Source organism: Toxotes jaculatrix, chromosome 11 (genome assembly GCF_017976425.1).
Source record: "Toxotes jaculatrix isolate fToxJac2 chromosome 11, fToxJac2.pri, whole genome shotgun sequence".
Lineage (NCBI taxonomy): Eukaryota > Metazoa > Chordata > Actinopteri > Toxotidae > Toxotes > Toxotes jaculatrix.
In genome coordinates this window covers 11,654,301-11,666,406 of record NC_054404.1, presented here as the reverse complement: position 1 = coordinate 11,666,406, position 12,106 = coordinate 11,654,301, and the positions used below count along the sequence as shown (strand labels likewise).

At 41.1% G+C, this 12,106-nt stretch overlaps 2 protein-coding genes across 2 annotated transcripts; both read right to left on the bottom strand.

Annotated features, from left to right (window-relative positions):
• Positions 1-2,145: 2,145 nt before the first annotated feature.
• LOC121189639 (cone cGMP-specific 3',5'-cyclic phosphodiesterase subunit alpha'-like) lies at positions 2,146-7,859 on the bottom strand. Its single transcript, XM_041049981.1, has 22 exons — positions 7,392-7,859; positions 7,010-7,162; positions 6,448-6,537; positions 6,150-6,290; positions 5,906-5,980; positions 5,740-5,804; positions 5,553-5,619; positions 5,389-5,436; positions 5,127-5,276; positions 4,742-4,885; positions 4,591-4,656; positions 4,324-4,470; positions 4,051-4,158; positions 3,849-3,958; positions 3,637-3,724; positions 3,378-3,478; positions 3,131-3,238; positions 2,970-3,033; positions 2,795-2,869; positions 2,612-2,695; positions 2,287-2,437; positions 2,146-2,186 (listed from the first exon to the last, which is right to left on the bottom strand). The coding sequence occupies exons 1-22, from the start codon at positions 7,857-7,859 to the stop codon at positions 2,146-2,148; spliced, it is 2,544 nt and encodes an 847-aa protein (XP_040905915.1).
• A 1,405-nt stretch (positions 7,860-9,264) lies between these two features.
• On the bottom strand, positions 9,265-11,182 carry LOC121189913 (free fatty acid receptor 4-like). The gene is made up of 3 exons (XM_041050392.1): positions 10,646-11,182; positions 10,433-10,564; positions 9,265-9,651 (listed from the first exon to the last, which is right to left on the bottom strand). Exons 1-3 carry the CDS (start codon positions 11,180-11,182, stop codon positions 9,265-9,267), a joined length of 1,056 nt encoding a protein of 351 aa, XP_040906326.1.
• Between the last annotated feature and the right edge of the window lie 924 nt (positions 11,183-12,106).

The following is a 12,106-nucleotide window of genomic DNA, read 5'->3' as shown; positions in this document are numbered from 1 at the left end:
ATATAAGACCTTACAGCTCACAGTGCATGTCAGAGCAAATGAGAATCGTGAGGTCAAAGGAACTGCCTGAAGAGCTCAGAGACAGAATTGTGGCAAGACACAGATCTGACCAAGGTTACAAAAAAATTTCTGCTGCACTTAAGGTTCCTAAGAGCACAGTGGCCTCCATAATCCTTAAATGGAAGACGTTTGGGACGACCAGAACCCTTTCTGTGTTTTCAGCTGCAGGGACAGGAAAGATGAATGCGGCCAAGCACAGGAATATCCTGGATGAAAACCTTCTCCAGAGTGTTCAGGATCTCAGACTGGGCTGACGGTTCACCTTCCAACAAGACAATGACCTTAAGCAGACAGCTAAAATAATGGAGTGGCTTCAGGACAACTCTGTGACTGTTCTTGAATGGCCCAGCCAGAGCCCTGACTTAAACCCAATTGAGCATCTCTGGAGAGACCTGAAAATGGCTGTCCACCAACGTTCACCATCCAACCTGACAGACCTGGAGAGGATCTGCAAGGAGGAATGGCAGAGGATTCCCAAATCCAGGTGTGAAAAACTGCATCATTCCCAAAAAGACTCATGGCTGTATTGGCTCAAAAGGGTGCTTCTACTAAATACTGAGCAAAGGGTCTGAATACTTATGGCTGTGTGATATTTCAGTTTTTCTTGTTTTAATAAATCTGCAAAAATTTCAACAATTTTGTGTTTCTCCGTCAATATGGGGTGCTGTGTGTACATTAATGAGGGAAAAAATGAACTTAAATGGTTTTAGCAAATGGCTGCAATATAACAAAGAGTGAAAAATTTAAGGGGGTCTGAATACTTTCCGTACCCACTGTATGTGCAGTCTGAAAACAGATCAGTTCCCAATCAGCATCACAGGTCTCTTGTAAGCTTGTTAGCAGTTGATTAAAAGGTGGTGCTTGGTCAGTCCTGCTCTCTTAAACCCCTCTTCAGCTCATCTCAGTAGTGATCTGTTTACACAGATGCATGTGAGTTGGTCATGGAGTCAGTGAGGTTGCATCTTACCATCAGGAACCTCTTTCCACTCAATCATCCATGTGCTGTAGGTCATGTACCCTGTGGTTACACATGTGCTGCAGCTGAAATTGCTATTTGACCTATGCAGAATGGCTAACATGCACTTTAAATACACAAAGCGGCTGTGATTTGAGAATAAACTTTATTGACATTTTTCATGTCTTACACATCATGATGCTATTGCACATTTAATTATGTATTTAAAGCTATACTGGCATGACAGAGTCAAACTTCTTTGCAAAGGTTGCGATCACTGAGATTTAAATATTAAAATGGGATTTTTGAAAAACACAACTTATCATTTCAAGAAATCACAACATAATCACATAACAAATGTCATCTTGTTGTGTTTCACAGCCAAACAAAGCCATTGCTCCTGCACACTGCGGCTCGTGTCTCCATGTGCTGCACAGTGTTTCCAATTGACACCTTCTTGTGCAATCAGTGGCACATGTACTCTGGACACGCTGACTTATGAGCAGGACGGCAGTGTTTTTACTTTATGTAAGCAGGTGTCTTAAAAAGGAAAGCCCTGGGGCTCCAACTGGCTTATAACCAAATCCAATTCAGTCAAATCTTCTTACATCTCTCACCCATTTGCCAGGGACATATGCTTGAAATTTTGAAATTACTACTTGGAATTAAAAAAAAAAAAAAAAACGCAACTAGTAATTTTGTTTATAAAGTTCTTTCTCTACAAAATAAATATACTTTTACTGTAGTGTTTATATTCCAAAAATATTCAGATAAAACAGTTCAAACTGCATCATATTTGCAGCCTAATTTTCCTATTCACATAATGTCCAAAGCAAGAGAAAGTAAATATATTATATTCAGTATAAATATTCATAATAAAATACAGATATGTTCTCTTTTTAACAACTTAAAGTTCAGCTCAGTGGAGCATTACAAGATAACTGTATGTTCTCAATGGTGCCAAATAAAATTTTTCTGTGTGAGAGGATAGAAGAACTACACATTACAGTATATAAAAATTTTAGGATTTTTGCACATTAGAATTGCCTCGCCTGAACACATGCTCATGCACATACACACAAATACACATCCAGACAAACAGCCACAAGTACTTTGGTGATCTTGGAGGTCTAGCAGATAACACATGTCTTTGACTTCCCACCTTCTTGAGCTGAGAAAGGAGAAAGACAGTGAGACAGTGGTGACAATGCAAATGTAGAATGAGCACGAGGCACGTGACAGCGTGCTGGCTTTCAAACCCCAGCGCTCACCTTGTTCATCTCCACCTTCCAGCCTTTTCTTCTCATCTTCGATGGCCTTCATCTTGGCCTCGTGGACGTCTGCGAGAGCTCTCCATTCTCCTCTGTTGATATTCAAGCCATCAAACATGGGTTTGATCTCTACGTGGAAGCGAGAAAACTCCTGCAAACGCACGACAAACAAACATGCAGATAGACATAGGATGACGGTGTTGTATGAGAAATTGGGAAAAAAACAATATAAAGTATTCATGGTTTTACATATACATACATATACATATAGAGCATCTTTATTTCTATATAAACCCAAATATGTTTTTGTTGTACATCTGGGTACCTTGTACACAAAGGAGCACACAAAATCAATGAAACCACACTGCATCTTGGGAAGCTCATCAGCATGATTTCTGTCCATCATGGGCTGATGAAAGAAGAAATAAGAAGAGATGATGATTGTAATTATTATTATGACAAGATAAAAATTCAGACATTACAAAAAAACAATGTTTAAAGCTCTTACAATAGGCTGCTGGTCAAGAACTGTCCTTTCAAGGTCTCCCTGCTCCCAAAATTCAGCTGCCACCATCAGAGCGACCTAGGACCACCACAAAAAATAAAAATAAAATAAAACAGTTAGGACCAGTGTGTGACTGATGCTTTGTGATCATGTGACAAATCCAAAGAAGGGAACACACCTTGCTCTGAATCTCCCATGGTTTTGTGATGGCTGACAGGTCACAAGCTGTCATCATCATTGCCCTGCAGAAAATACAACGTGACTAATGGATGTTTTGATTTGAGCATCAAAACTATCTCTGGAAATAGTGACACGACAAATGATACATTATGTATTTACATGATAATCTCCTTTCTGGTCGGATTGTTTGAGATGTAGTTGACCTTATCTTTCTCTTCTGGAATCTCCTCCACACTTTCAACAATTTTTTGAAACATTGTTCTTTTCCTGAAAGACGAGAAAGTTGTCAGCTCTTTTTCTTCATAAGTCCTGGAAAATCCCTTACAGCTATTAAAGGTGTTGAATGTGGGACACACAGTCACTAAGCACAGTTGTTAGATGGATCAAAACTCCTGACATTTCTTACTTGAAATAGAGGGCGAGATCAGTGGCAATAATGCAGACTTCAAACAGATGCTGCACTGTTTCGAACTGACGCTTCTGGAGGTTTTGGAAGATATTCAGGTTCTGTGAACAATAGCAGAGGAATGAGGTTAGACAGCAGCCAAGATTTCAGCAAATCCCTGGTTACAGTACAGTATGAAAACATCTGCAAAAAGATTTTTGTCTATTTCAATCCACAGCTACTGTTAAACACAAATAAATATTAACATATAAAGACCCACCTCATCCTCCATCAGAGTCTTACTGTACTCAAGATGATGTCGCTCCATAACTGAGGTGCTGTGCAGTTTTGCCAGTGGGGATGCACTCCTACAAGAGAGCAACAGGGAAAAAAAGGACAATTTGGATAGTATTATTATGTTGAATTTGGTTCCTCAGCATCAATTTGCAATTGATATTAACTAGAAACCCCCCCCCCCCACAAAAATCTTACTTTGTCTGGTAGAGATTGTTGGTTCCTCTGTGGTCAATATCGTGGCAGAATCCAGCAGCAACCATGGCAAAGGCCTCCAGATCAGAGTAATACTTCTTCAGTTTACCTGTCTGTTGAGGAACAGAGAAGACAGCCCTGTGTTATGGCAAATAATAGAATTCATGATAGAAATGACAGAAATGTAAGCAGATGTCTGACTCACTAGCAGCAGAGTGAACATGGTTTGTCCAACATTGAAGCCGTGCCTCCAGTTGTGGTAGGTGATGTCACGGTATCCCCTGCGAACGGTGTACATCCACCGTGTCAGGATCTGCACGACACAAGTGATAAAACAGAGATGATTCTGTTTCAAGAAGTATATCCGCTGAACGGCTTTGACTCAGAACACAGAAGTGCCAGTTATCTCTCTGTACTCCTTGTGTTGAGTGTCTCAGGGGTAGTTTAGAGGCAGTTTCCTGACTGAAGTGTACTGTACCTCAGCTGGGACTTTGAACTTCTCCACCACCCCCAGCTCAAAGAAGCAGCGGATACCACACTTGATGAGTTCAAACTCTGACAAGGGGAAGTCGCTGAAGTGGAACTCATGCAGCTCCACGGTATTGGCTTCGGGGATGTTGGATCTCTGCATGGAGGAAACACGGTGCAAACAGTCCGAACGGCATCACAGACAAACAGAAGTTATGAGGAACACTGCAGTCTAAAAAGAAAAAAAAAGAAAAACTGCACACATCACAGCACGTACCAACAGTTTGTACATCTCCTTCTGGTCACAGTCCTCTGGTGCAGAGCCAAACTTCTCTTGAGTGCTCTGTGGGGAAATGATAGAGAAAAGGGAGCTTGAGTTACTAATCTGTTTTCAGTCTGGCTGAAGTAATATCATAGTCGCCTCTCACCAGGATGGTCTGCACATCAGTTGGTGTGGCCTTGGTCTGGTACATGAGCATTTCCTGGGCAACATCCTTCCTCCATTCTGTCCTGTTCAGTTTATCGTATGTGTCGCTATTCAGAGTGGACCAGCCAAGGAACTGGGTCAGAGCCTAGTGACATGGAGAAATACAAAACCATCAATTTCATAAGTTCAGTTATTAATAATTATATTGAATTAACCAAAAAATACTATTTATTTAACTTAGGAATTATACAGTTATACAGATAAATATAAATTACCTTAACATGGTAATGTTGTGAGTGTATTATAACAGTATTAGAAATATATAATGTTGTGAGGCTTAAACAGTAAAACAAAATGAAAAAAGAGCTAGATATAGTTTTCCATACTTCTGTAATTTGTTCATCATTCTCATCGAAGGGTTTGCCATCTTTTCTGTTGTAGAAAGTGGCAACACCAACGATTTCTTCCTTTTTGTTGACTATAGGGAGCGAGAGAACGTTCTTAATCATCCATCCAGACTCATCCACTGCTTCTTTCTGTCAAAGAATCAATAGAAAATCAAGATTATTTTAAGGATAATGAATGGTGTTGTAAAAAAAAAAGTAGAGAGTTTAGCTGAACTGATTGGTTTTCACTGGTGTGTCTCACCTGAAATAAGAAGTACTCATCTGCTGGTGCATTCATCATGTTGCAGATCTGGGGAAAGTGAACAAAGTTATTTCACGTGTGGTTGGAGATGAGTGGATCAGTATTCAGCTGGAGGTTTTGTAGGCAATGTTTGCACAAAATAATGTGACAAAAGTGGAACTCACAAATCCATTCTCAGCAACATACGTTGGGAGTCCGCTGACCAGAGCCCAGTGGTCTGCAGGAGGGCCGCTGTGAGTTTAGAGAGGAGTGATTAACACAGATTAGATTCCAATTTAACCTCTAAAAACATTCAAATAAAGCTGTATGATCTGGACAGATACCAGAGCTGCCGTACATCATGAAACTTACGGGATAACTTTAATCTCCTCTTTGTCTTCCAGCAAGTAGTCAATAATCTTGTAGAAGCTGATTTCCTGAATGTTTAAAATATAAATGAGTGTTTTTTGTTTATATTTTTAAAATGTTCAAAAATTGGTGCATAAGAATTATGATCCAATCACAGCCCCAGACTTACTCTGCCATCAGGGGTCTTGGGGCCCTTGTATGGCTCCTGTTCTCCTAGTTTAATTGCCCACTCATCAAAGAATTCCTGGTGAAGAAAAGGTCAGAATTATGTTGCTATGTGCTCTGTGAACTCGTGTAAATGCTGCAGCACATGTTGCTGCAGATACAACTGTAGGCAAATGAGGTTGGTGGCAGTGAAAGTGAAACAACCTGATGTTCAAGTTTAAGCTTTTTTCAGACTTTACTCTACGCACCTTATCTTTGGTCATGTCCAGCAGTCCCACAGAGTATCTCTCACACTTGATATAGGTCCTCACTGTGTACAGGGCTTTGTGAAACTGCCTCTCAATATCTGTCAACTCCTCAAAAACCTTGCTGGCTGACCACAGCAAAACCTATGGCAAGGAAAAGAGTCACTGCTTAAGATTTTGTGTTGGATTTGTTATTTGTAGTGCAGCTGGAAAATGAACTTCGAAAGCAGTCGAATATTATTCTACGTTTTTCTTGGGAAAACTAAACCAGACAAATGGATTTATTATTGTGTTATTTTACCTGGCTTCTCCTGGACTCTACATCCCACATGTAAGCAGTGTGAGCTTGGAGAATGACCACAGTAGCAAAGTTCACATATTTGTTGAAAAGCTGTAATGAGAGAATCACATTGCCTTATGAAATGCAGTCACATGTTTCCTTTCTAAACTATATGGCAACAGATTACAATCAGTTTCTCTGACAAATCTTCACATGGGCGACCGCTAGGGTCAGTGTCGCAAAGAGGCCATCGAACAAGACAGGAAAAAATGTCTGACCCCCCACCACCACCACCACCATCACCATAACAAGATTATATGTTGTGCTGTCATAAAAGGTGATCCAAAGACAAGCCTCTAAATATACAGGTCAGAGACAGGAAGCTGGTGTGCTAAAAGTGACCATTTTACAAAGTCAGGATAAGGATATGACCCTCATACTGATCTGTCAGTGACTACTACAAGAGGTAAAACCTTGCAGCCACAAAGACATATTCTCCATCTGTATTGTGTTTGTGAGCCATTCTGGCAAAATATTTTTTTTTTTCCTTTTTTAATTACAAATGAACATCCTCTCCACTCACCTCCTGATCACTTTTTGAGAACTCAGCGGCACCTTGCTTGTTGAGTGCCATGATGACACCGATGGGTTCCTTTCCACTCATGATGGGAGCAGTAAGCATGCATTTTGTGGTGTATTTGGTCTGTTTATCCACAAAGTCACTGAAGTGAGAGTCCTGAAAACAACACATCAAAAAACACGGGAGAGCTATTACAGGTTTTGTGCCAGTTACAAGAACAAGTTAAAACATGTCTAGAACAGATCAAAACTTGGGTCACGTATGCTGCAGCGAGGTTTAGCAGCACTATTACGTCACTGTTCAAGTTACAAATCAGCACGAGAAATGTTTAACATGACAGAATTATAAGCAGATTTAAGATTCAGCTGGTTTTTTATTCACTCACCTTCTTGACATCAGCAACATTCTGAGGCTTCTTGGAGTGTGCTGTCCATCCGACAATACCCATGTCGGTGGGGAAAACAATCTCTACGTTTGGGTTCACAAAATTTTTCTCAAAAGCAGAATTGTGTGTCACATCAAAGAGGATCGTGGACAGCTCAGGTGATCCATTACGAGACCTGGAGCCAAAGAAGCTGCAGCGATCAGCCTGGATCAGCAGAGCAATCCTCTGGAGAATTTTATGCAGGGTTTTCTCCATTGGGTTGTTGCCCTGAATCTCCTTAATAAGCTCGAATATGAACTCAGCCTCCTGGATCATGGAGATGTCATTGTAAGAAGATGGGTCCTTGACCTGTACCTGGTTGTTGAATGCAGAAGTGATCACATCTGGCTTGACTTTCTTTTCGTAGTATTCCTTTGCAAACTGTGGGTTGTTGTCAAGGAACTTCTCTACAGTGTCTTTGTCTCCCATTTTGTCCAAGTTTGGATGAACGATCCCTTCAGTAGCAGCACAAAGATGCTCCCCTCAGGCGGGCACAACTGAATGAAGGAGGAGAAGAGCACAGCAGTAAAGGTGGCCTCCAGAAGATGCGGCAGACCCTACTGAGACATTTCCCCGCCTCCTCTTTGCACTTGGGACCAAAGGAGCAGTTCCAACCTTCTCCCCGCTAACAGAAGGTAGTGAGTGGCTTACTGGGTAAGGGGATCCCAGGGGGAACTAATGACTGTGACGCAAGAGTCATAAAGCCCCTGAGCTTTCTTAACTTGTAAATCCAGCAACTTGTCATTTTAGTTGGGCCAATCCCATCACAGGTAATAGCTGAGTTATGGGATCTTCAGTATGACCTGCAATGTAAGAGGGGCCAGAGAGTTAGACTGGAATTATTCCTGGGGGGAAGGGGTTTCCTGAATCTGTGTGATAATATATTGAGATCACTGGCTCATCTCTTCTCTAAATATATTGTGTATACTGTATATTTCGCAAAGTAACATTAAAAATACTACTGACTCATTTAAAATGTAGCCAATACTATGGTGGAAAGGCACACTGTATGATTTCAGGGGATAAGGATAATACCATAACTATAACACCAAGCAAAGACGGCCAAAGGGCCACTTGATAAAAGCTGTGTTTAAGTGTCTTATGGTGTCTGAGAAGCTTTGTATGAGAGCAAGTGATTTGAGGACAGAATCCACAGAGAATTCAGAGTCAGTTTAGAACAAGTAATGTGGCCTAAATTTCAGAATTCGTCTGCGTTTCTTCAGAGAGAAATGACTGTGTTTAGCTCACAAGCCTTGCTTTTCCTGGCCTCACCTCTAGATAGCAGCCACATTTAACCACTGAGAGGATTAAATAGGATTGTTAACTGCTGCTTGGAGTTTAATTACTCTTGTTGGCAAGCAAACTGCCATTTGTTAGTACGATGAGACAAAAAGTCTTTCCTCTTTCAGATGAAAAAAAAAAAAGACAAGACTAAATAACATCTTAAAAAAAGAGTATTACAGACAATAAAAATCTTTGCTGTTACCACAAAAGATATCACACACAATATTTATTATTTGGCATTTCAAGGGAGGGCAATTTTTTGTAGATTGAAAAGAAATGACTGAACATTACAAAAAGGAAAAAAAACAAAAACGCAGAAACATTTAATAATGAACTATAATAATAATAATTATTATTATTTACTTATTATTTATTTAATTACTAATAATTAACTATCTTTACAATGAAAGATCTGTGAACGGTCTTTCAGTCTTTATGCACCAGCTCAGGAGTACAGCAAACATATAGAATAGTGGTATCTTACATGAGGGGAATATGTGGTCTGTCGGTGCCAGTTTAAATCCACTATTTGTCGAAACAATCATAATAATCATGGAGGCATCCCTTGTCTTCGACGACTGCCACAAGGTTCCTTTCGCTGTGGCACCACAGCAGACCCACAGCAGAGCTTACGCCAGCCGTTCTTAAACTGGCAGACTGAATAGAGGATGGGATTGAGAGCTGAGTTGGCCAGTGTGAATGTTACCACCCAGAAAAACATGGTGGAGGAGATATACAGTTGTCCAAAGAAGTTTCTGGCCAGGATGAGGAACGTGCTGATGAAAATGGGGCTCCACATGATTAAGAAAGACAGCACAAGGACCAGAAGAGTACGGAAGAGCTTCATATCCTGGCGGGAGACGTGGTACTCGAGGGAATCTCCAACTTGGGGCTGATTGTCACGAGTTCGGAGCCTTCGCTTACAGCTTTTAGCAATCTGTAATATAAAATACAATAATATTACATAATACTGTCACTCATGTACTGTGACATTATGTGATGTGGGCAGAAGAGATGAAACCATTTGAGCAACCTGATTGATCTACATATGGATTTACACGTGGGGCTTGAGGTCTTTTATGTTTGCCTCCAATGTGTCTCAAATAAAGTCCTCGCAGAGCTAAAATCAATTTGTGGCTTCTCGTTATTTGTTGTCTGTAACATGTTAATGTCCACAGTGATAGAACTGGTTGCCCAAGGTAACATTGACAGTTTATAGTACAAAGCTCTGAACCCACACACACCCACACTTTTTTCAGCTTCAGTAATTAAGAAAGAACACGCACCTCTGTTGCCACATTGACAGAGAAATGACTTTAACATTCACAAAGGGTACAAAGAGAAGGGTCAATATGTCTGTAACTGAATGGACAAGAGCTAGCACGAATTGTTGAATGAGTGGTTAATGTAGGTTTACAATGCAAGGGAAAATACTTAAATGTATGTTAGCGATCATTGTCAAGACAGTACAGCACAAGTACATATTTATGCAATATTAAAATGAGGCCAAAAAGAAAAAGGGAAGCAAATATCTCAGTCATCAGTCGACAGATGACAGATGATGAGTCTAACGGACTGAAATGTTTTAAAGTTTTAAAGGATAAGGCTGGCAATATTCTAAGCAACAATGAGCTGATCCAGTTAAACAGCCATCCTTTAAACTGTCCCTTCCTTCACTTCCTGACACTTTTGCAAGTCAGAGAGCACAATAAACCCACCTGTAATATTTTGCTGTAACTGACCACGATAATGAGTCCCGGGAGAAGGAAGCACAGGGCGGTAAAGGACACATTCCACACAATCTCACCAGTTGTGTCAGGCCACTTGAGTGTACAGATGTGCACACGTTCCTGTGGAGAAATGACAAAAATATACAGAGAAACATTCACTGATAGAAGGGAAATGGCGGGGAGCTGTCCTTTCATCCATACCTGCCCAGGAAAATCCACTTCCATCACAGTGAAGAACAGACTGAGGGGTAAAGTGGTGAGAGCAGAAAAGGCCCAGATGAAGATGAGGGTGGCAGTCACCATTCTAGGGTTTAGAGTGGGCGCAGTCTGCAGCCGAAGGATTGCCTGGACCCTCTCCACGCTGATGGAGGCCAGGGTAGTGATGGTGACACATCCGCTCATACAGATGACATACATCACAGCGTGACAGGCCGCAAATCCCAGTGTCCAGGACACAGTCCAGCGTACCGCCACTATCATTGGGATCATGCTGACAAAGAGCAGGTCGGCCACAAACAAGTTGAGGGTCAGGATGGTCTTGTTGGCCAGCAGTCTGCGTTCCCAGGTTACCAGGGCTGCAGCTCCCGTGTTTGCTGCCACGGATACCAGGAAGACGGTGGAGATAGCCAAGGTCTCGACAATAGTGGTAACATGATCAGGGTGGTGCAGCTCAGAGAAGAAGGAAAAATATGTGAAGTTTCTCAAGTGGAGTAAATGAGTGCGAGGGTCAATATCCATGAAGGCCAAAAAGGTATTTAGATGTAAGATGCTCCCTGATTTCACTGTGGTGACTACCAGATAAGTGAATGGGGAACAGAAGCTGATAAGGCATTATGTGATACAAGAGAAGGGGGGTGGGGATGGGGATGGGGCATGGAGGGTGGTGACTAACCTTTTTGATGCTGTTTGTTCCAGCTGCTACCTGAAGGCAAGTCAAACATTACAAGATGTTCTTTGTGCTCTTATCTCCTGCTGTGCAGATAAGCATAATTTTAATCTGTGCTACTTCAATGTCATATTACTGCAGCGAATCTCTTTTTCATAGCCCATTTTTGCACTTTGCAAACACTATGAAACACAGCTATACGTGCACACTGTGGTTCCTTAGAACAGCCTTAGATTTAATTACAACACGCTACAGTTGTCGGCTGATTGAGACGACTTCCCTGTGGGTTAATCCCAGTTCTAATCTTCAATCAGTGCACCTGTTGACAAGTAATACTGTGCAAATCACAAATTAGCTGTTGAGATCTAATTATTTGGACACCACTTTTATTTACTCTGTGCATAAGATTACGAGATTTACTTCTTGAGTTGCAATACAGTACCTGATCAGAGGCAGTCCTAAAAATAGGCTTTTCCTCTCGTGCCAACATTAAAGGAACTGATTTAAAAACAGGAAGAGGAGAGATCTACCTTATTAAAATATAAGGCAATAGAAGGAAATATTAAAACACATCCTACTTTCTCTGACGGAGTGTTTGTAATGTCATGTCTGGTGTTAACAATAATCTGCAGGGTCCCAGGGTCTGCACACCCTCTTGGCCAGTTCAAAGTTTTCCTCTCAGACAGGCTAAACTCATATTCAAACCTTCCATGAAGATGTTTCCGTGTGAAAAGTTCCTGAAAGGTTCAGAAAGTTAAAAGGGCTCTTAACCATAT